This window comes from Nelumbo nucifera, chromosome 4 (genome assembly GCF_055504915.1).
Source record: "Nelumbo nucifera cultivar China Antique chromosome 4, China Antique-T2T, whole genome shotgun sequence".
NCBI classification, from domain to species: Eukaryota; Viridiplantae; Streptophyta; class Magnoliopsida; order Proteales; family Nelumbonaceae; genus Nelumbo; species Nelumbo nucifera.
Window position 1 is genome coordinate 89,347,996 of NC_142652.1, and position 24,670 is coordinate 89,372,665.

General features: G+C 40.3%; 1 protein-coding gene across 3 annotated transcripts in view; it reads left to right on the plus strand.

Annotated features, from left to right (window-relative positions):
- The window catches only part of LOC104612220 (putative ATP-dependent DNA helicase CHR12), a 58,216-nt gene that overhangs the window by 15,271 nt on the left and 18,275 nt on the right, over window positions 1-24,670 (plus strand). For all 3 annotated transcript variants that reach the window (XM_019200219.2, XM_010279571.3, XM_088904314.1), the window contains 3 exons: window positions 282-686; window positions 20,509-20,768; window positions 20,884-21,102. In XM_019200219.2, the coding sequence (XP_019055764.1) occupies window positions 282-686; window positions 20,509-20,768; window positions 20,884-21,102 (884 nt within the window). The remainder of the gene's footprint in view (window positions 1-281; window positions 687-20,508; window positions 20,769-20,883; window positions 21,103-24,670) is intronic.

A 24,670-nucleotide genomic window follows, 5' to 3' on the forward strand; every position in this document is an offset into this window, starting at 1 on the left:
GATCTCAAGCAAACAATATTGAATACTCAAAATGAGAATGGTGGGAGATGCCTCTAAACAGCACATGGGCTGCAAGGCAAGAATGAAAGGTTTCTATGGCCCACCTAACCACTTAAGTCACAGATTTACCCTTGTCATTAAAATTTCTACTGTTTCAAACCACCTAACCAGAGGGATTGTGCTCAAAAAGGTCCTTCCCCTCTTGCTCATCCCCTGTAAGTATTATTCTTTATTGTTATCTTGTAAAGGGATTCACTGTGGGCCCTCTCATATGTTAACAGGCATGGCATGGAAGGAAACGGCAACGTGCTACACGAGCAGAAAAATTGAGGATTCAAGCACTAAAAGCTGATGACCAAGAAGCATACATGAAGATGGTAGAAGAGAGTAAGAATGAACGGTTAACAATGCTTCTTGGAAAAACCAATGAGCTTCTTGTGCGTCTGGGAGCTGCGGTTAAAAAGCAAAAGGATGCAGAGCATCTTGGTGGAATTGAACCTTTGAAAGGCTCAGAAGATGATGATGCTTCCCAGTCATCTGCTTCTAAAAGTGAAACCCCTAGGGATTTGCTTCCTGATGAAGACATAGAATTTGTTGATTTAGATTCTGGTAATCATGTTAAGACAGGTGATTTACTTGAAGGTCAGCGGCAATATAATTCTGTCGTTCATTCAATTCAGGAAAAGGTAAGATGCAAAACCTCAATCATCTGCCTGCTTTGTTCTTTTTACAAGATATGATAATTTTTATGCTCTTGTGGAGTTTATCCGTATGTAGTTTCTTTATTAGTTATCCATATGTAGTGTTATATCTCACTTGCATCTTAATTAGTGGGACATTGTTAAAATTAAACATTCAATCTTAAAGACCCATGTGGAATTAAACTGTTCATAATGATTACAGTATTTAATCAACCGAGTGTTTGGTGAATCTTTTTGTTTAGAAGAGTTCTTCTTGCCTGTTGGATAGACCATAAAAACAACATCATGAACATCATGCTCAAAAAGGATATGGTGATTGGACACATCATTTGTCCTTTTTGTATGTTTAAAGATATTTGGTCAGCTGATTTTCATCATAGAGGATATCAAAGGTTGGTCTTGGTCCCATTACAGAATTTGTAGTCCCCTGCATATATGTACATACTACTAATTCCTTGCTAGTTTTTCTTTTTCTTATCTTAACAAGTCCCTGATATATTGCCCTTCTAATGTTTCTAAAGCATGCTCAATTTGAGTTTCTATATTTAATACTAAATACTGACAAATGAACTGGACTACCTTATAAAAACAAATTTTGTAGGTGTGAGAATAACCTCCTCCAAAGTGCTTAATTACTTGAGACTAAGTTAACATATAGCATTGAGGTGGGGATTCTTGGCTCCTGCAGTTTGCACTTTTGTGGTGACAGTTTGAAAATAGACTTCATTTTGCAGAGGATGTTATAGCAGCCACATGAATTATAAGTTTATAAAGAAAATATCTATAAAAAGTTAACTGGTGAAAGGTAAGAAGAGTAAAGGATGGTGTAGAGAGACTGGGCCGAATGGGCCCTAGTGTCTATTTTATGTTTCAGTAGTAGGTTATTTATTTTGTATGCTAATGGACCTGTCTTATGTGCATGTTAAATTCTTTTTAAGTTATTTTAAGTTTATGCTTAGCTGGACGCCCCACTTAAGGGCTGATTTGTAATTAACCACATTAGTGAAGATTAATAAAAGGATTAGTGAGGGGAGAGAGGTGATTATCGAACCCTCTTCTTCTATTCTGCTGTTTTCCTCTTCCTTTCTCACTTTTTTACTTCTTTAATCAAGTTTCTTATTAGATTTAGAAGTCAGATTTACTTGGTATCAAAGCAGATTTTCCCTCTTTTTTCTTTTCTCTTTTCCCATACACCCTTCGATTAGGAGTGTGTATGGAGAGATAAGTTCCTGATAGATTAGAGAATATTTTTGCCTAGTTGGTAGAGGGTTTGGAGAGTTAGAATCTGGTCGAAAACTGCCAAGAAGTGGAGCTGTAATTTTCTGCCCAAAACCCTAGCCGACTAGAGAGCTTTTAAGTTACAGGTCAAGGAGAAGATTTGGGTGTGGCGCTTAGGACTTGGGAGGTGTAATTTGATCTCTAGAAGTGTGTGGTTGAGACTTGTAGGTGGTTTGGAAGCTCTGGTAGGAGCGACTACCTCTTCTTTCTTCCTCTCCGACAACCGGGTGCAATGAAACCCTAGTTTTCAAGTTTCTAGGTACTGTAACCGTGGGGCACTTTTTGTAACCGAACCAGTAGTACAGGTTTTTGGAAAATCGATAACCGAAACAAACCAAAACTTATCGGTTAACCGCTGGTTCGATTCATCGGTTTTTTCGGTTTTTTATTTTTTACAATATAAATTATAAAAATATATATAAACATATAATAAGAAATTATAAATATAAATAAACTATTATATTTTAAACAATAAATAATATATTATATAGTATAAATATATATATTTATATATATAATGCATATTTATTAATTTATAATATATAAAATATATATAATATACATAAATATATATAAAATATATAGAAATATATGTATACCGGTCAGTTCGGTTAATCGCCGGTTTTCTATATTGGTTAACTGAAACCGAACTGGTACCTTAGGTTTTTTAAAAACACCGAACCGGTCGGTTCGGTTAACCAATTTTTTGGTTCAGTTTCAGTTGGTTTTTTCAGTCGGTTCGGTTTTTCGGTTTTTTTTGCTCACCCCTAGTTAAATTTATATAGATTGAAGAACTGATTTTTTTATTTTCGTTTGATTAATGGAGCATTCCAAAAGTGAATCAAAGTAGATGCTGGTATCCGGGGTTGGCCCGGTAGATTCCTTTTTGACTGAAGTGACCACTGTAGAGAAACTGATGTGGGGCCACTCTGTCCGTAGGGTAGAATATACCTAGTCTATCTGTTATGTTATTCTGTTATTCTAGTTCTGTTATTTACTTTTCAGGTTTTTTATATTGTTAAGTGTTATGATGTAAACACCAAGGGCAAATATGTCCTTTCATGTAACTAGCATGACATATAAATATTAAATTGAAGTGGTGGCGGCAGATCATTCAGAATCTGTCCTTCCTTTCAAACTTGTGTTCTATTGCTCTCTCACTAATCTTTCTCCTCTTCCTTCTTCACTTTCTCTTCTGTTCGAACCTGAAATTCCTTAGTGTCCAAGACTGATAGCAGTCTTGATCATCTTCATGGTATCAGAGCCAAGTTAGGGTTTCTTATGTGAGTCTAATACCAGCCGACCACATGAGAATCTCCTAAGACTAGAAGCTGAAAAGGTGGAGTTCGCAGACTGATTCTTGGAGATCGCCAGAAGTGCTAGCAGCTGTTGGAAGTTTTGTTATGGTTGCAGAGTATTGGTGGTTAGGAAGGATCAGAGAAGACTAGGGTTCGGGTAACCCTAGAAGGCAGCGAACAATTCTTTTCTTGTAAGTCATCTACTTTTTTAAGAAAAGATAGGTTGGACCTATCTGGAGAGGAAGGTTGAACCGTTCTAGGTTTTTCATCTCTTTGATTCACTAGGGTTTTACAGCAAACCCTACTGTTCTGCTGTGATTAAAACCCTACTGTTTTACACCGAACTGTCTCAACCTTGTTTCTTTCTGCACTAGAGTTTGAAAGTGATCTTGCGGCAAGCCCTAGTGCTGGACTGAATCTTGTGATCTATCTAGAGTTGTCCTCAAGTTTATTGTTAGCATTGATCAGATTCTAGGGTTTCATATTAACCCTACTGCAAGTCTATCTATACAGTACTGATTAGATTGTGCAACTGAATTGATCACTTTAAGGACTGATTAAAACCCTAATTCTGCAAAGGAAAATCAGACCTTCTTCTAAGCTGTTTTTCAGAGTTTTTTGGGGTTTTCGAACTCTCTTAAAGGGGTGAGAGCTCTATGGACAGCCATTGTTGTGTTTGTTAGTTGATTTCAGATCAGAGTTATCCCAGTTTTGTGCACATACACTGAATACAGATCAGGCCTATACTGTTTTTGGTTGTGATTGGTAGTCAAAGTGTTGTTTTAAGACTTGACCGAGATGGAGTTTAAAAATCAGGCAGAAGGCAGCTTTGGAGGCATCAGTTATGGCAGTGTTTCTGAGATGGGTGGTCAGATTACAACCGTAAATTCAGGTACTCTAGCTTCAGCCTACCATGCCTCAGCTCCAGGTACTACTGAACCTTGTTGGGTAATAGATTCAGGTGCATTCGACCACATGACTAGCTTGCCTTCACTGTTTACCTCTTACCATTTGTCATCTGGTAGGGATAAAGTATCTATTGCTGATGGCTCCCCGGTTCCTATTTCTGGGAAGGGAGACATTAAGTTATCAGATACGATCTCTTTGTCTTCTGTCTTACATGTTCCTAAGCTTGATACTAACCTCCTTTCAGTCAGTAGTATTACCAAACACATGAACTGCTCAGTAACTTTCTTCCCTGACCAGTGTGTTTTTCAGGACCTGGAGACGAAGAAGGTGATTGGGACTGGCCGTGAGACGAATGGGATCTATCCGCTCGGGGAGAGTTCTCGTCGGGAAGAGTCAGTGGGTAAGAGGTCACTTGTTTCCCAGAGTGTGAGTTCGGTTATGCTTTGGCATAACCGATTGGGTCATCTGTCTTTTCGGTCCTTAAAGAGTCTGTTTCCTACTTTGTTTGAGTCTGTTGAGTTGTCCTAGTTGCAATGTGAAAGCTGTGAGTTTGCTAAACATTGTAGAAACTCTTATTCATTGAGTAATAAAAGGATAATCGTCCTTTTGATCTTGTGCATACGGATGTTTGGGGGCCATATCACATTCCTTCTATGGGTGGGTACAGATATTTTTTGTTATTTGTTGATGACTATACCCGGTTTTCTTGGGTTTATCTTATGCGTTCACGAGATGAGGTTCCCGCTCTGACCCAAAACTTTCACCAAATGATCCTAACCCAGTTTGATGTCAAGATTAAAGTTCTTAGATCTGATAATGCAAAGGAATACTTTGCTAAGTCATTGGCATCTTACCTTCTTACTCATGGGGTTATCCATCAGAGCTCTTGCCCTCATACACCTCAGCAGAATGGGGTTGCAGAAAGGAAGAATAGGCACATCTTGGAGGTGGCTAGAAGTCTTATGTTTACCTCCAATGTCCCTATTCGCTTTTGGGGTGATGCTATCCTCACGGCGGTATATCTTATTAATCGGATTCCTTCCCGGGTTCTTGATTTGTGATCTCCTTTTTCCCTTCTATACCCACATGAGGAGTTGTTTTCTATTCCCCTTAAAACATTCGGTTGTGCCTGCTTTGTTCAGCTTCTCGGACCCCATCACTCCAAGTTTGAACCCAAGGCCTCCAAATGCATTTTCCTTGGTTATGCACAAACTCAAAAGGGGTATTGCTGCTATGATCCTGTCACAGGGAGGAAGTTCGTCTCCATGGATGTCACTTTCTTTGAGGAGACACCCTATTATCCTCGGGTTTCTCCTCAGGGGGAGAGCAGTGAGAGTGGGGTAGTTCCTTTACCTATTCCATTGGGTGATGGGAGCTGTAATGGTGAGGGTGGCCAGAGGGATCAGGAGTTGAGGGGGAGCTGCAATGGTGAGGGTGGTCAGAGGGATCAGGAGTTGAGGGTCTATCACAGGCAGTGCAGGCAGGTTGATCCCGATCATCAGCAGTCCAGGCCAGCTCCAATCTCATCTACGGCTCCAGGTCCAGACATTACAGTCCCAAGACCCACAGAGACTTCTTCTATTGTTGCCATTTCACCTCCTACAGATGACCTTGATCTTCCGATTGCAGTCCGTAAAGGGAAACGACATTGTACCACATCTACAGCCCACTGTATTTCCCATTTTTTATCCTATGATCGCCTATCTCCTACCTACAGGTCCTACCTTAGTTCCATTTCCAATGTCCCTATTCCAAGAACAGTACAAGAGGCCTTATCAGTCCCGGAGTGGAGAGGTGCAATGCAAGTTGAAATGGATGCCCTGTTGAAAAATAATACCTGGGAGCTAGTTGACTTGCCCAAAGGAAAGAAACCAGTTGGATGCAGATGGGTATTTACTGTAAAGCACAATGCGGATGGATCCATTGAGAGGTACAAAGTTCGGCTAGTTGCAAAAGGGTTCACTTAGACTTATGGTATAGATTACTTGGAGACATTTGCCCCGGTAGCCAAGATGACCACCATTCGGGTTCTATTATCTCTTGCAGCAAGCCACACTTGGCCTTTGTACCAAATGGATGTTAAAAATGCCTTCCTGAATGGGGACTTGCAGGAAGAGGTTTACATGCAGTTGCCTCCTAGATACTATGATACAGAGACAGGTAAGAAGGTCTGCCGGCTCAATAAGGCATTGTATGGTTTGAAGCAGTCACCTAGAGCTTGGTTCGACAGATTCAGACTAGCTCTTGGAAACTTCGGTTATGTACAGGCCCAGTCAAATCATACACTGTTCATCAAGAGGGTGGAGTCTTCAGTGACACTACTTGCAGTATATGTTGATGATATTGTGGTGACAGGAAATGACAACCATGAGATTGAGTCCCTCAAACAGCTCTTTCATCAAGAGTTTGAGGTGAAAGATCTGGGTACACTACGGTATTTTTTGGGCATTGAGGTTGTTAGATCTAAACAGGGGATCTTTGTCTCTCAGAGGAAATATGTTTTAGATTTGTTGGCTGAAACTGGAAAGCTGGGTGTCAAACCTGCAGATACACCCATTGAACAGAACCACAAGATTAGTGCAGAGAGTGGGGAGCTGCTTGAAGACAAAGTTATGTTCCAGCAATTGGTAGGAAATCTCCTATATCTCTGCCTCACTCGGTCGGATATTACTTATGCTGTTAGTGTTGTCAGCCAATACATGCATTCTCCTAGAACCACACATCTTCTTGCGGCAGAAAGAATTTTAGCCTACTTGAAGAGATGCCCGGGTAGGGGTATACTGTTCAAGAACAATAACCACATGAAGGTGGAGGTCTATACAAATGCCGATTGGGCTGGAAGTGTTGATGACAGACGGTCTACCTCAGGATATTGTGCCCTTGTGGGAGGAAACATTGTCTCCTGGAGAAGTAAGAAACAAAGTGTTGTCTCCCGGTCTAGTGCTGAAGCAGAATACAGGTCCATGGCCAACGGAGTGGCTGAAATCCTATGGCTAAGATCTCTACTTGAGGAGTTGGGTATTGAGTATGAGAAGCCTCTGATGTTGTATTGTGATAATCAAGCAGCCATTAATATAGCACATAATCCAGTGCAGCATGACAGAACCAAACACATTGAAGTTGACCGACATTTTGTACGAGAGAGGGTCTCATCTCAAGAAATATGCCTCCCTTACATCACATCCAGTATGCAACTAGCAGATATCCTCACTAAAGCTGTATCAAGAAAGAAGCTAGAAGCGGATCTATCCAAGTTGGGAATGATAAACATTTACTCCCAACTTGAGGGGGAGTGTAGAGAAACTGTGGGGCCACTCTGTCCGTAGGGTAGAATATACCTAGTCTATCTGTTATGTTATTCTGTTATTCTAGTTCTGTTATTTACTTTTCAGGTTTTTTATATTGTTAAGTGTTATGATGTAAACACCAAGGGCAAATATGTCCTTTCATGTAACTAGCATAACATATAAATATTAAATTGAAGTGGCGGCGGCAGATCATTTAGAATCTGTCCTTCCTTTCAAACCTGTGTTCTACTGCTCTCTCACTAATCTTTCTCCTCTTCCTTCTTCACTTTCTCTTATGTTCGAACCTGAAATTCCTTAGTGTCCAAGACTGATAGCAGTCTTGATCATCTTCAACCACAATCAAGCTAGACAACACCAATTATCTACCTTGGGCACAACCTATACGGATTCATGTCTGTAGTATAGGTAAATTGGGATATCTCACAGACAGTAAGGTGAAACCCGTAGAGACAAGCCCTGCATATGAGAAAAGGATGCAGGAGAACTACACTGTTATTGGATAGTTGGTTAACTCTATGCAGTCCCATATAAGTCAACATTATCTCTGGATGTCTTCGGCTAAGGAAATTTAGGACAATGTTACAGAAACATTCACAAAAGTTGAATGTGGCAAGAGTCTATAAGCTGAAAAGTGATGTGAAAATCTGAGACAGGGGGAGGAGTGTAGCGATCTACTATTCCATGCTGAAATCACTATGGTAGGAAATTGATGTTATGGAGACAGTTGTTTGGGAGAGTACTAATGATGCAGAGACTTTTAGGAAATTGGTGGAGTTCTTACAAGGCTCAACCCTGAGTTCAACATTATTAGACAGAGTATTCTGGCGAAGGATGAGATCACTCTTGCTCAGGCATATGTTATGGTAAGCAGTGAAGGGAGTAGGAGACAGGTGCAGTTACAAAGTCCACCTACAGAGAACATTTTGCACATGCTGAAATAAAGCCGAAAGGTCCGACTAAGAAGAAAGAAGTGATATGTGAGTATTGCAAGAAACCAAGGCATACTAAGTACACTTGTTGGAAACTCCATCCTGATCTTCTCCCAGACAGGTTTTGGAATAATAACAATAACAACAATTTTAAGAAGAATGGTTAGATAGGAAAGCCTAAGAATGCTAATGTTGCCACAATACCTGAAAGAGGGAACAAGGAGAGTGAAGAAAAGTCAGCTATGGAGCAACTGGCAGCCATAAAGGCAGAGTTTGAGAAGTATGAGAGGTTACTGAATCACTTGGAAACCATTGTAACAGCATCCTACCCTTCTAGTGGCACTTCATCATCTGCATTTGCTCACTCATACTCGTGCTTTTGCAAATCATGCTTTTGTTTTAGGTAATCATAAAATCCCTTGGATTACGATTCTGGTGCATTAAACCATATGATCAGTTTGGCTAACCTCTTTTGTTCCTATCAGCTCCTCTCTGGTAGAGAGAAGATATCTCTTATTGATGGCTTTCTTGCTTCCATCTCTGGCAAAGGAGATATCAAGGCCTCTGACACACTTGTCTTATCCTCTGTTCTTCATGTCCCCAAGCTTAATACCAATCTTTTATCTATTAGTAGCATGACTAAATTCATGAACTATAGCATAACCTTTTTTTCCTACCCATTGTGTTTTTTAGGACTTAAAATCTCGAAGGACGATTGGAAGTGACCATGAGACGAATGGAATATGCTTGTTGGACACACCTGATAGGAGTCTTGGACCACCTAATGGAGTAGCTTTGGAGTCTGTTGTGTCAGAGTCTATTGATAGAGTCATGTTATGTCATTTGCAGTTTGGTCATTTACCTTTTTCAGCCTTGAGTCATTTGTTTCCCGATATGTTTAAGGGAATGTATTTATCAAGTCTTCATTGTGAGTCTTGTGAACTTGATAAGCAGTGTAGACAATCTTATTCAGTAAGCAATAAAAGATCCATTTTCCTTTTCATATTGTTCACTCTGATGTGTGGGGACCATATCATTTGCCTACTATGGGGGGTTACAGATATTTTATCCTCTTTATTGATGATTATTCTTGCTATACTTGGATTTATCTCATGAGATCCCGGGATGAAGTACCAACTATTGTGAGAAATTTTCATGAGCTTATCCTTATCCAGTTTAATATACGGATCAAAATATTATTCCGATTTGATAATGCCGAGGAAAATATTTTGAAAAGAACCTTTCATCCTACTTTGAGACCTTTGGGGTTATTAATCAGAGTTCTTGTTCCTACGCTCCACAACAGAATGGAGTGGCGGAAAGGAAGAACCGCCATGTGGTTGAGATTGCTTATTGCCTCCATTTTACATTTCATGTTCCTATTAAATTTTGGGTGGATGTTGTCCTTACTGCCACCATCTTGATTAACCGTATGCCTTCTTGGGTTCTGGGTTTCAAAACCCCATTTAGCCTTTTCTTTCCTGATGGGGATCTCTTTTCTCTTCCTCTCCGAGTCTTTGGGTGCACTTGCTATGTACATGCTCATAATCATCAGAGACACAAATTTGAGCCTACGACACATAAGTGTCTTTTTAGGATATGCCTTCACACAAAAGGGATATTGTTGTTTTGATCTGGCTCGTGGCACCCGCTTTGTCTCTAGGGATGTCACATTTGCTGAGTCCATTTCTTTCTTTGGTATTTCTTCTGAGGGGGAGCATCTGATGAGCCATTTGCTATTTCTCCAATTGTTACTCTTCCAGTTCCTTTTGAGTCCCCTATTGAGTCATCCTCTTCTGATGCCTCCCCTTCCACTATGTCTCCACCACATGTTCCTGCTCCCCCTCCTTCTCCAGCTCATCCTCCTACATTTCCTTCACATAATGTGCTCCAAAGGTGGTACCAACAACAAAGATTCAGGCATGGGCAAGTTGTTTCCACACCTTCTGCAGAGCCTCTTGCACCTCCCATCACTACTAAGGTAACAAGTCAGCCCTCCTCTGACCCACCTACCTTTCTATACTTTGACCTTCCTATTGCCCTTCGAAAAGGCAAGCGCAAGTGTACAACACATTGTATCTCCAAACACCTGTTCTATAGCCTTCTATTCCCTACCTATTACTCTTTTCTTGTCTTTGTTTCTGTAGAGAACACTGATGTGGGCCCCACAGCAGTGGTCCCCACTGTGTTCGTAGGACAGCATGTGTAGTTATTTGTTTTCAGTTATAGTAGTGTCAGTTTGTTAATTCAATTGTTATTTATTTCAGTTTTTGTTTACTTTATTTATCATGTAAGTACTAAGGGCAGATCTGTCCTTTCCATTATGTACTGAACATAACCTATAAATGCTAAGAGAGTGGCGGCGGCAGATGTGTTAGAATCTGTCCCTCCTTTCAACTCCTTGTGTTCTCCTGTTTCTCTTCTCTTCCTTCTCCTTTCTCTCACTTTTCTTCTACTTTTGTAAACCTAAAATCTATTAGGATTCAAGACTGATTACAGTCTTGATCTTCTACTTGGTATTAGAGCCTATCTAGGGCTTCTCATGTGTGTCTAGTCCAGCCGACCACATGAGGACTAGCTAGGGCTGGAAGCCTATGAAGAAGTATTCGGCGGCTGATTCTTGGAGATTACCAGGAGAGGTTCGCAGCAGTTGAGGACTTGTCGCGGCTTGCAGAGAGTTGGTAATCAGGAAGAAACAGCAAAGGTTAGGGTTCAGGTAACCTTGGAAGGCAGTAAACCGAACTGTTTTAAGTTTGTTTCTAGGGTTTGACTGTTGGGCCGAACCCCCCTTCTCTCAGAGATGATCAGTTTTAGGGTTTCATATTGACCCTACGACAGGTCCCACTTGTACGGACTGCTTGGAGAGTGCAGATGAGCACTTATTTCAGACCTACAGTTGAAACCCTAATTCTGCTCTCGCAGCAGTGGGCCCCACAGCAGTGGTTTCAGAAAATAGCATCTCAGATTGCTCTTCTAGAGGATAAAAACTTGACAGATTGCCTGGTACTGTGCTTGCCGATTGATTTCAGATCAGATTTGAGTTGGTTTCTTGCATATACTGTGATAGCCGATTAATTTCAGATCAGATTTGTGTTGGTTTCAGATCAGATCAGATTTCGGATCAGATCAGATTCGTGTTGGTTTCAGATCAGATTTCAGACCTGCATTGATTTTACTCTGTTTTTCTAGTGTAGTGGCTCTAACAGTTTGTAACCACTGGTTCTTAACCAAAGATGGAGTTTAAAGGTCAGGGAGAAAGTAATTTTGGAAACAACAGTTATGGTAGTGTATTTGAAACCGGGTTTCAGATTACAACTATGAGATTTGATGGGCCAAATTACTTGGAATGGGCTCAATCAGCCATGATGGCTATTGGAGGAAGGGGAAAACTGGGTTACCTCTTGGGAGATGTGAAAGAACCTTCCAAGGAGGACCCAACATACACCAAGTGGGTTCAAGAGAACTATTTGGTTATGGCATGGCTATGTAATTCTATGCAGCCACATATCAGCCGAAATTACTTGTGGGCAAAGACAGCCAAAGAGATATGGGATGTTGTGAAAGAAACCTATTCCCAACCCCTTAATGTTGCTAGAGCCTATGAACTGAAGTGTGAGGTGAACAACCTTAAACAAGGAGAGAAGCCAGTTTCTATCTACTTCTCTACCTTGAAATCCTTGTGGCATGAGATTGACCATCTAGAGACCCTTGAGTGGGAGAGTCCCAAAGATGCACAGACTCACAGAAAGCAAGTCGAGACAAATAGGGTATTTGAGTTTCTGGCTGGTTTGAATTCAGAATATGACATTGTGCGACAACAAATATTGACAAGAGATAGTGTGACCCTTTCTCAAGCATACTCCCTGGTGCATAGTGAAGAGACCAGGAGGAAAGTCATGATGCAGCCTCAGCCCCCTTTCCCCGCCCTAACAGCTATTAAACCTAAGTCAAGGGGTGATCCAGAAAGGGACCGGAAGAAGGAAGATAAACGGGACCTGGTATGTGAACATTGCAAGAAACCCAAGCACACAAAAGACACTTGTTGGAAGCTACATCCTCACTTGGTCCCAGCAAAACTAAGAAATAAGAAGGGTAATGCTCATGTGGCCGTGAACACTGATTCAGCATCCTCATCAGGCACATCCCTAGAGACTTTAGCCGCTGTTCGGGCTGCCCTCATACAGTTGAAAAAGGAAGTTGGGAGTTCAGCTCAGCCATCTCAGTCACCATCAGCTCCTGCCACATCTGCATTTGCACATTCAAGTACTTGAGCCTTAGCTTACCATGCTTCAGCTCCAAGTAATACTGACCACTGTTGGGTAATATATTTAGGTGCATCTGACCATATGACTAGCTTGCCATCATTGTTCACTTCTTATCACTTGTCCTCTGGTCGAGATAGAGTATCCATTGCTGATGGCTCTCTTGTTCCCATTTCAGGCAAGGGTGACATCAAGCTATCGAATACTATCTCCTTATCTTCTGTCTTGCATGTCCCTAAGCTTGATACTAACCTGCTTTCAGTCAGTAGTATTACCAAACACATGAACTGTTCAATAACCTTTTTCCCTGACCGATGTGTTTTTTAGGACTTGGAGACGAGGAAGGTGATTGGGACTGGCCGTGAGACGAACGGGATCTATCTGCTTGGAGAGAGTTCTCATCGGGAGGAGTCAGTGGATAAGAAGTCTTTTGTTTCTCAGTTTGTGAGTCCGGTTATGCTTTGGCATAATCGATTAGGTCATTTGTCTTTTAGGCCTTTGAAGAGTCTGTTTCCTGCTTTATTTGAGTCTGTTGAGTTGTCAAAGTTGAGGTGTGAGAGTTGTGAGTTTGCCAAACATTGTAGAACCTCTTATTCTTTGAGTAATAAAAGGAGTAATTCCTCTTTTGATATTGTGCATACTGATGCTTGGGGGCCATATCATATCTCTTCTATGGGTGGGTACAGATATTTTCTATTGTTTGTTGATGACCATACCCGCTTTTCTTGGGTCTATCTTATGCGTTCTCGGGATGAGGTTCCTGCTTTGACCCAAAACTTCCATCAGATGATTCTCACTCAGTTTGGGGCCAAAATCAAAGTCCTTAGATCTGATAATGCAAAGGAATACTTTGCTAAGCCATTGACCTCCTACCTTCTTAGCCATGGAGTTATTCACCAGAGCAATTGCCCTTATACACCACAGCAGAACGGCGTTGCCGAAAGGAAGAATAGGCATATATTGGAGGTGGCTAGAAGCATTATGTTTACCTCCAATGTACCTATTCGCTTCTGGGGTGATGCTATCCTCACGACAGTATATCTCATTAATCGGGTTCCTTCCCGGGTTCTTGATATGAAAACCCCTTTTTCCCTTCTATACCCAGACGAGGAGTTGTTCATTGTTCCCCTTAAAACCTTGGGTTGTACCTGTTTCGTTCAGCTTCTCGGGCCTCATCATTCCAAGTTTGAACCTAAGTTCTCCAAATGCATTTTCCTCGGTTATGCACAAACTCAAAAGGGTTATTGCTGCTATGATCCGGTTTCAAGGAAAAGGTTTGTCTCCATGGATGTCACCTTCTTTGAGGAGACACCCTATTATCCTAGGGTTTCTCCTCAGGGGGAGAGCAGTGAGAGTGGGGCTGTTTTGAGTTTCTTTCCTCAGGGGGAGCGCAGTGGGAGTGGGGCTGTTCCTTTACCTATTCCGCTGGGTGGTGAAGGCTGTAGTGGTGAGGGTGGTCAGAGGGATCAGGAGTTGAGAGTCTGTCACAGGCGATGCAGGCAGGTTGATCCTAGTCATCGGCAGTCCCGACCAGCTCTAGTTCCTTCTGCGGCTCCAGATCTAGAGCCTACTGAGACACCTTCCACTGTTGCCATTTCCCCTCCTGTGGATGACCTTGATCTCCCTATTGCCATCCGCAAAGGGAAACGACATTGCACCACTTCTACAGCTCACAGCATCTCATAGTTCTTATCCTATGATCGCCTATCTCCCTCTTACCGGTCCTATCTCACTTCCATTGTCGATGTCCCTATTCCAAGAACAGTGCAAGAAGCCTTATCAGTTCCAGAATGGAAAGATGCAATGCAAGTCGAAATGGATGCCCTGTTGAAGAATAATACTTGGGCACTGGTTGACCCACCAAAAGGAAAGAAACCGGTGGGATGTAGATGGGTGTTCACTGCGAAGCATAATGCTGATGGCTCTATTGAAAGGTACAAAGCCCGGCTGGTCGCAAAGGGGTTCACCCAGACTTACGGTATAGACTACTTGGAGACCTTTGCCCCAGTAGCCAAGATGACCACCATCCGAGTTCTGTTATCCCTTGTAGCAAATCATTCTTGGCCCTTGTTCCAAATGGATGTTAAAAATGCCTTTCTGAATGGAGACTTACAAGAAGAGGTCTACATGCAGTTGCCTCCTAGATTCTATGATACAGAGACAGGGAAGAAGGTTTGCCGACTGAACAAGGCATTGTATGGTTTGAAGCAGTCACCTAGAGCATGGTTTGATAGGTTCAGGTTAGCCCTTGGAAAGTTTGGTTATGTACAGGCCCAGTCAGATCATACACTATTCATCAAGAGGGTGGAGTCCTCTCTGACATTACTTGCAATATATGTTGATGATATTGTGGCGATAGGAAATGATAGTCATGAGATTGAGTCCCTCAAACAGCTCCTTCATCAAGAGTTTGAGGTGAAAGATCTTGGTGCACTACGGTACTTTCTGGGTATTGAGGTTGCTAGATCCAAGCAGGGGATTTTTATCTCTCTGAGAAAATACGTTTTAGATCTGTTGGTGGAAACTGGAAAGTTGGGTGTTAAGCCTGTTGATACACCCATTGAACAAAATCACAAGATTAGTGCAGAAGGCAGGGAGCCTCTTGAAGACAAAGTTATGTTCCAACGGTTGGTTGGAAAGCTCCTATATCTCTACCTCACTCGGCCAGATATCAATTATGCAATTATTGTTGTTAGCCAGTATATGCATTCCCCTAGAACTTCTCATCTTCTTGCGGCAGAGAGAATATTAGCATACTTGAAGAGATGCCCAGGTAGAGGTATACTGCTCAAGAACAATAATCACATGAGGGTGGAGGTCTATATGGATGCCGATTGGGCTGGGAGTGTTGATGACAGAAGGTCTACCTCTGGATATTGTGCCCTTGTGGGAGGTAACCTTGTCTCTTGGAGGAGTAAGAAGCAGAGTGTTGTTTCCTGCTCCAGTGCTGAAGCGGAATACAGGTCAATGGCTAACGGAGTGGCTGAAATCTTATGGCTGAGATCACTACTTGAAGAGTTGGGTATTGACTATGAAAAGCCCTTATGCTGTATTGTGATAATCAGGCAGCTATTAATATAGCTCACAACCCAGTGCAGCATGACAGAACTAAACATATCGAAGTTGATCGACATTTGGTGCGAGAGAGGGTCACATCACAAGAAGTGTCTTCCGTATATCACATCTAATATGCAGCTCGCGGATATCCTCACCAAGGCTGTACCAAGGAAGAAGTTAGAGACAGACCTATCCAAGTTGGGAATGGTAGATATCTACTCCCAACTTGAGGGGGAGTGTAGAGAACATTGATGTGGGCCCCACAGCAGTGGTCCCCACTGTGTTCGTAGGACAGCATGTGTAGTTATTTGTTTTCAGTTATAGTAGTGTCAGTTTGTTAATTCAGTTGTTATTTATTTCAATTTTTGTTTACTTTATTTATCATGTAAGTACTAAGGGCAGATCTGTCCTTTCCATTATGTACTGAACATAACCTATAAATGCTAAGAGAGTGGCGGCGGCAGATGTGTTAGAATCTATCCCTCCTTTCAACTCCTTGTGTTCTCTTGTTTCTCTTCTCTTCCTTCTCCTTTCTCACTTTTCTTCTACTTTTGTAAACCTAAAATCTATTAGGATTCAAGACTGATTACAATCTTGATCTTCTACTGTTTCTACCCATGTGATTCCCATGTCTGTACCAAAAGCCCTGTCCAAACCTGAATGAAGGGATGCTATGATGACTGAACTTGATGCTTTGCATAAGAACCATACCTGGGATATTGTGGATTTGCTTGAAGGGAACGAACCTGTAGGTTGTAAATGGGTATTCACCATTAAGTACCATTCTGATGGCACTATTGAGAGGTTTAAGGCTCGATTGGTTGCTAAAGGCTACACTCAGATGTTTGGTATTGACTACCTTGGGACCTTTACTCTTGTGGCCAAGATGACTTCAGCTCAAGTTTTGTTGTCTATAGCTGCTACTTTTGATTGGCTCCTTCACCAGTTTGATGTTAAAAATGCCTTTTTGAACGGAGACCTCCATGAAGATTCAGAGTTGCTCTTGTATGGAAAGGAAATGCAAGGGAAGGTGTGTAAACTACAGAAATCTATTTATGGTCTTAAACAGTCTCCTCGAGCCTAGTTTGAGAGATTCAGAGCTGCTCTTGTATCCTTTGGTTACACACAAACCCAATCTGACCATATTTTGTTTCTAAAAATAAGTAACTCTTTAGTGACTTTTCTGATTGTTTATGTTGATGACATTGTGGTCATAGGTAATGACACCCAAGAAGTGATTAAGCTCAAAAGACTTCTTAACTCTGAATTTGAAATCAAGGATTTGGGGGATCTTAGATATTTCTTGGGAATTGAAGTTGCTAGATCCAAGGATGGTATCTTCATTTTTCAACGCAAGTATGTTCTTGACCTCCTTGTAGGGACTACTAAACTTGATGCTAAACTAGCTTCCACCACTATAGATTCCAATCATAAGCTCTTTGCCACTGATGGTGAACTGTTGCCTGATAAGGGAGTGTTTCAAGGGCTGCTTGGGAAGTTGTTATTATTCTGCATGACTCGGCCATATATTTCTTATGCAATGAGTGTTATTAGTTAGTTTATGCATTCTCCCAGAGACACATTTAGCTGTTGCAGAAAGAGTTGTGTTATTTGAAAGGCACTTCAGGGAAAGGTATTTTGTTTGCCAAACATGGACACATGAAGTAGGAAGCATACACTAATGTTGATTGGGCTAGATGTATTGATGATAGGAGATCCACCTCAGGATATTGTGCTTTAGTGGTAGGGAACATTGTCTCATGGAGGAGTAAGAAATAGTGTGTAGTAGCCAGATCTTCAGTTGAAGCAGAATACAGGGCAATGACACATGGAGTGTCGGAATTACTATAGTTGAGATCACTTCTGGAAGAGCTGGGTGTTGACTATGAAAAGCCAATGATGCTCTACTGTGACAACTAGGTTGTTATCAACATTGCACATAATCCCGTTCAACATGGCAGAACTAAGCACATAGAGGTTGATAGACATTTTATACGGGAAAGAGTTGCTTCAGGAGAGGTTTTGCTTGCCATTTATTTCTTCAAAAGAGTAGTTGGCTGATGTCTTGACCAAAAGTGTTTCAAAAGGGAAGCTAACACACTATAAGCAAGTTGGGCGTGATTGACATCTATGCTCAGCTTGAGGGGGAGTGTAGAGAGACTGGGATGTATGCTAATGGGCCTGTTAACTTCTTTTTAAGTTATTTTAAGTTTATGCTTAGCTGGATGCCCCACATTAATAAAAGGATTAGTGAGGGGAGAGAGGTGATTATCGAACCCTCTTCTTCTTCTTCTCCATCCCCTTCTATTTTTCTGTTTTCTTCTTCCTTTCTCACTTTTTTACTTCTTTAATCAAGTTTCTTATCAGACTCAGAAGTCAAATTTACTTCTGATGGTAAAGATAAAGAAGGTATAGTTGTCAAAGTTCTACTTCAAGATTAAGGATAACTAATTATTTTACTTTTTCTAAGCATTCAATATTTCAGTGTTGAGGTGAGGAAGAAAAATGATACTATATTATGAAGTATACATTTCATATTTCCTTTTAAGTCCAGTACAAGCATATGTAATTGATTATCAAGAAAAAGGAAAGTACATGCCAGAGTGTGTAAAAAAATCATAAGGAGGACTTGCAAATTTCCGACAAATTGACAATCTTTTTTTGATCAGTCAAATTTCTATCTATAGTATACAGTTTAGATAATAGGTTTTTTAAAACATTATTTTGAAATTTAAGTTTATATTTTTTATTAATATTATGTTTAATTTCTTTTGAAAATTTTTGGCTTTTTTTTTGAATTTTTTGACATTTTTTTTTATTTTTTACCATTTTTTTTTGTATTTTTGCACCTTGCGCCTCAGGCGCAAATTGACCCCTGTGCCTTTTTTGCGCCTTGCGCTTTTAAAACACTAGGGCCATGAGGAAGTGAAGTTGGAGGTGTAGGATTAGGATTAGGAGCACGCAGTCTTCTACGAGAGAAGACAAGAAAATCCTTCACACCAATAGGAGGAGAAGCATCCTATGAGTCAAAATTCTGCAAGACAAAAACAAATGGAGAAGATAACTTTGCAACAACAGAAAAAAAAGGAGATATGCTCAAGGAAAACAACATTTCAAGAAACACGAATATGACGAGTAGAGGGATCATAACAAAGAAATCCTTTGTGGTCTGGACTATATCCCACAAAGGCACACATAACAGACTGAGTAGATAACGCAGATAACTTAGAACGTTCACAAGGAAGAAGATGAACAAAGCGCAGACACCCAAAAATATGGAGGCTAGATAAGTCTGGTGAACGAGCAAATAGTTTTTGGAAAGGGGACATATTAGCTAGAACTGATGAGGGAACATAGTTAATCAAGAAAACAGCAGTACTGGCAGCTTCCACCCAAAAGGAAGAAGGTGCATGAGATTCTTGCAGTAGGGTTCTCACAACACTAAGCACATGACCATTCTTGCGCTCTGCCACTCCATTCTATTGAGGTGTATCTGGACAACTTCGTTGAACTTGTATCCCATGACTTCTCAAGTAGGTTAAGAAGTCTCCATTAGTGTATTCTCCCCCTGAATCTGAACGGAGAATATGCATATGAGACTGAAATCGGACTCGTATCATAGTATGAAAAGGCCGAAATGTAGGATATACTTCAGATTTATGTCTCAGAAAATAAATCCATGTATACCTAGTGCAATCATCAATAAACAAGACAAAAGTACTTGTATCCAAGTCGAGAAATAACAGATGAAGTCCAAACATCACTATGAATAATCTCAAATGGTGATTTGGCATGCTCAGATGTGTGAGAAAAGGGTAGAGTGCGACTTTTATTTAAGCAACAAGAAACACGAGATATCAAACTTTACGGTGTAGTTAGATATCAAACACATGAGAAAAGGGTAGGTGGCATGCTGTAGTTAGTACCATCAAACTTTATGGGAATGATATCAGCCTTCTCAGACATTTTGGAAGCCCAAAAAACGATAACAGATTTCAAGAAAGGGTAACAGTCCAAGAAACTGGTGATTAATCACCCAAATAAAATCAATAGCATCCACACAACAATACTGAAATAATACTCCACCAAAGGAAATTGAGACTCTGCTGCAGAGATCTCAAAAAGAGGGCTGTATCACTCTCAATCCTAAAATGGTAAGTTTCAGGACTGTTAGCAACAAGATGGGATTGAAACCCTATCAAAACTGATCCAAACTTCAAAGAAGAATGATGAACAGATAAAGAAGGCCTGGGCAACACCAACTACAAAGTTCTAGGCTGATTGAATCAGCCGATTAAAAAAAAAAAAAGAAAATCTGACCTGCTGGGCGTCTTTTCCAGGAAAAATGATATCAGCTTCGTCTGATCACAGCAGCACTTAAAAAACTTCAAGTAGGGTTTGAGAGTGATCTAAATACTCCTTAAACAGTCTACTAATCACCCCAAAACTCAAATCAATCAGCAGCTAAAGGATATGGCCCACTCTGATACCATGTCAATCTTCTAGGTTGAGAGAAAACCAAGAGTTTCAGGGGTGTCAAACAGTATATCCGACCCCCACCCTCAAAGAGCCTATATATCTTATTAATTATAAGTATTTACAAAGAGACCCTTGAAAGGCTAAAGATAAAAAAAGGAATAATTACAAAGAGGCCCTTGGAGGGCTGAAAGATAAGAAAGAAAAAGAATGCTATGGTACAATAGGGACCATAGAACAACATTACATCAAGTATCTACACATCTAACTAGCTTTTGAACTCTGTACAGGTCACAGAGCAGCCATCTATACTGCAAGGTGGAGAATTAAGGCCATACCAATTGGAAGGTCTTCAGTGGATGTTATCTTTGTTCAACAACAACTTAAATGGCATTTTAGCTGATGAGATGGGGTTAGGGAAGACAATTCAAACCATATCATTGGTTGCATATCTCATGGAACACAAAGGTGTAACTGGGCCCCATTTGATTGTGGCTCCAAAGGCTGTATTACCAAATTGGGTTAATGAATTTTCAACATGGGCCCCTAGGTATGTCCTTCATATCCTTCTCTTTTTTGTTTTATTTTATTTATTTGCTTTTTGTTTTGATTAGTGTTTACTTTGTTTCCACTCCACTTTCTCAACAGCCTTGTGTTTGATTCAGTATTGTGGCTGTTCTATATGATGGGCGTCTAGATGAACGTAAGCTTTTGAGGGAAGAGTATTCAGGAGAGGGGAAGTTCAATGTAATGATTACCCATTATGATCTTATCATACGGGACAAAGCATTCCTGAAGAAAATTCACTGGTACTACATGATCGTTGATGAAGGACATCGATTAAAAAATCATGAATGTGCTCTTGCAAGGACACTTGTGTCAGGGTATGCCTTAAGCAAAATCTGAAGGCCTTTCTTATTTATTTATTTATTAATTTGCTGGTGTATTGCATTGTCTGCTAGTAGATGCTTCATTGTCTGCTATGTCTCTTAGAAGGTGGGTGCCAGTCCCATACCTGATTTGAAGAATTTACACTGTACCAGGTCCAGGCCCCTTCAAATTTTAACAAATGCTCAACCCAACCCCTGCCCAAATTGCACCTCAAGTGTCATGAATTTTGTTGATTAACAACATGATACACAAAGTATTCCAATCATAATCTATTCATGCTCCTTCATTTCTATGATCCGATCATTATTGATTACCTTGTTAGAACTCTTACCAGTCATTACTTTATGCTGGGCTCAGATTCCACTCAGATTTGAGATAACAGGATTGACCCAGTATGGCTTCACTTAAATATCAGTTAATCTGGTGATTTCTTTTTCAGTTTTCTAGGTTATATAATTTACCATTTGACAGTGCATCCACAAGAATGAAATGCTGTTAATTGGGAAAGAACATTATAGTTCTAAGAAGTAAGGAGACATATTAATGCAGGAATGGTTTTCTGCAGTATCATCGAATTGTAAATTGGATAGATTAGGATGAAATGCAGGAAAATATCATCAGAGACCCTACCAAGAAAACCAGTACATATTTAAGTTTTAAATACATCCCAACTGCTTCCTCAATTGCTTGCAAGCCCTGTACATGGGCAATATCAAAAATGTAGAAGAGAGATGGTTTAGGATGGCGATATAGAAGAAGTCTCACAAGGTAAGAAGACAACTAAATGGTTAAGTCTATCCACACACCCCTCCCAGGACTCTGGATTGCTAGAATCAGCATTGGTAATTGAATAAAAAAAAGAAAACAAATGGATATGGTTGTCATAAGATGGGGAGGTCAGAGGTCATTGACTTGCTATCTATTCAGTAACAGTTTTCTTCTCGCAACCCTCTACCTCGTTGATCAGTGCCAACATAATCCTATTAGACACCTGTCAGTGCAGGAAGAAAAAATCCAGCCAATGTTGATGCAGCATTGAGCTGGCCAGTGTATAAAAAATATAATGAATCATCTAGAACCAGATACATGCATTTCATCAAAGGTTGAACCGCAGCTGGATCAGGCCATAGGGATAAAATTCAAATGTTTGAGATGTCTCATGGATAACAGGATTGATCAACTGTAACATAGTAGGGAGATAAGTCATCACATTCTATTCCTTAAATTGCCATACAAAATGTCCATTATCATACCTTATTTTTTTCCTTTTCAATGACTTATTCATACTGAGTCAGGTTGACCCAGACTTGTGATCATATTTTTATCTATGATCCATATCTGGATTGACCAGATCAAAATCATGGTCCAATCCATTAATGGACTAGAAGAGACGGTAATGAATTTGTGGATTAACCAGATCAACTATGTTTTCAACTGTTAAGTCTTGACTAATGACAACGCATTTGTGGCTCTTCATGCAACATATTTACTTCCACCTGATATTATGCAAGCCAATTACCAGGATTTTGCAAGAAAAGAAGCATTTCCCATTGCAATGAACTGACCTAACATTAACTGCAGATTTACTGTTTTTCTCCTATGACTACTTTGTCACATTTTGTGGACTTAATTTAGTGCACACTGTCCCACTTGATTGGTAAGTAGCAATAGATATTTCCATGGTTACCTGTATTTAGGAAAATGGGCATCATGAATGAGGCTCCTCCTCATAAATGATTACAGGGATACAGTTTCCGTGGTGACAGATCCATGGCTGATCTGTATCCAAGTCTATTTAATATAGCCTTCAACATGGAAAGGAAGATATATATGCTGCTTGTTTTTCTGGATCTGGATAGTCTTGACTCTGGAGTTTGTTCCCTGAATTCAGAAGAAACCTCTTTGATTGGGAGATCAAGCAGCTAGAAACTTGTTTTGTTGGTGTTAAAGTCTTTTTTTATCAGCAGCTCAAAGAATTTTATTAAAACTTAAAAAGAGGAGAGTACAACAAGAAGTTAGAAATTACACCCTTTACAACAAAGAGTCCCACCACCCTATTAACATTGAGCCCAAAATAAATGATGTCTATTTACTCCTTGTTTACCTAATCCATCCGCCAAACCATTAGTGGACCTCCTAACCCATCTTAAATGAATTTGCATTTGTCTGGCAGCAACTTGAACCACCTGAATTCATTTATGAAGTGCCATAATACCCTTCTCCTTTTTTCATCCACTGATGACTATTTTTGAATCCCCTTCTACAATCAGCCTTGTGATTCCCATTTCCTTAGCTTTTTGCACCCCAATAATAGCCACCACGAATTCAGCTCTCACTGAATTTCCTGATCAATAGTTCCTGAAAACAAGCCTCAAATGTTCCCACTCTCATCTCTAATCACTCCTCCATCAAAGTTAAGTTTCATCCATCCTCCACTTGGTGGAGACCAAACCTCCAAGACCTTTTGTTTCCTAGAGGAAGAATGGGAAATTGACCCTCAATTTCTAAAAGGTTGCGTTTATTTTGCAAGAAAGGGATAAGAAAATAGGAATATTCTTTAAAGATTCCATTTTCTCGAGTTTAGTTTGTGAGATGCACAGGGATGGGACGGGAAAATTGTGGGACACAGTTTCTCAAAAAGTGGGATGCAGGGCCACGCCAAAACAGTGTGACCCCAGTGGGAAAGAAAATTAAGGTAAGGTTTATCGAGTTTTATCGAGGCTTGTCACACCAAAACAGTGTGACCCTGGTGTGACACTTTGACCTGCAACGTTCAGTCATTTCTATGCATGAAGCCGTGAATACCTTTCTGAGCTATTTTTACTGAATATAACAAAACCCAGGTCTAAGTTTTTGTCACCAACTTGAGTTCAATATCTCAGATTTGGGTTTGCCTAGATATGATAAAAGGGCTTCACAACATCTCAAACCAATTTGCCTAGATATGATAAAAGGGATTTGTCTTATTTCTATTTTTTACAACGTCTCAAAGCAATTCCACCCTCCTCCATTGATGCATACGCTGATTTTCATATGTCTTCTCATCCCCAACACTATACAACATAAGGACTTAACCTGTATCTACTTCTTTCATTTCAAAAATTTCTTCAGTAAGTTGGTGGGTCTGTATTGTACAAGATTCCTCCACATTTGTTTTGTCCTGTTTCATTTTTGGTGTTTTGCCTTGTTTCAATTTAATTAGTCAAGTTTATCACGTTCCACCAAACCTCCATTCCTAGTTTCAAAACTAGGTTTAGCACTCTTCTTTGCTCATTGTTTTCCCTCAAGGCACTATGGAGGAAATAGTGAAAATCATTCCTTCTAGTCACTTGCACCATGATCAGTTGCTATGGAAACACTCAAGCTCTTAAATTTACACAGTAAAATCATACAAGTTCTTTATACAGTCCTGTCCCAGCCATTTTCATCACACGGTACAATGGAAATCTATATGGTAGCTAAAAATTCCATTCAGATTCCATATTTTCCTATGGAGAGTTTACTGGGATGCAATTCCCACTGTGGACAAGCTTTTTTTCTTACATGAAGAGGATAAACCAT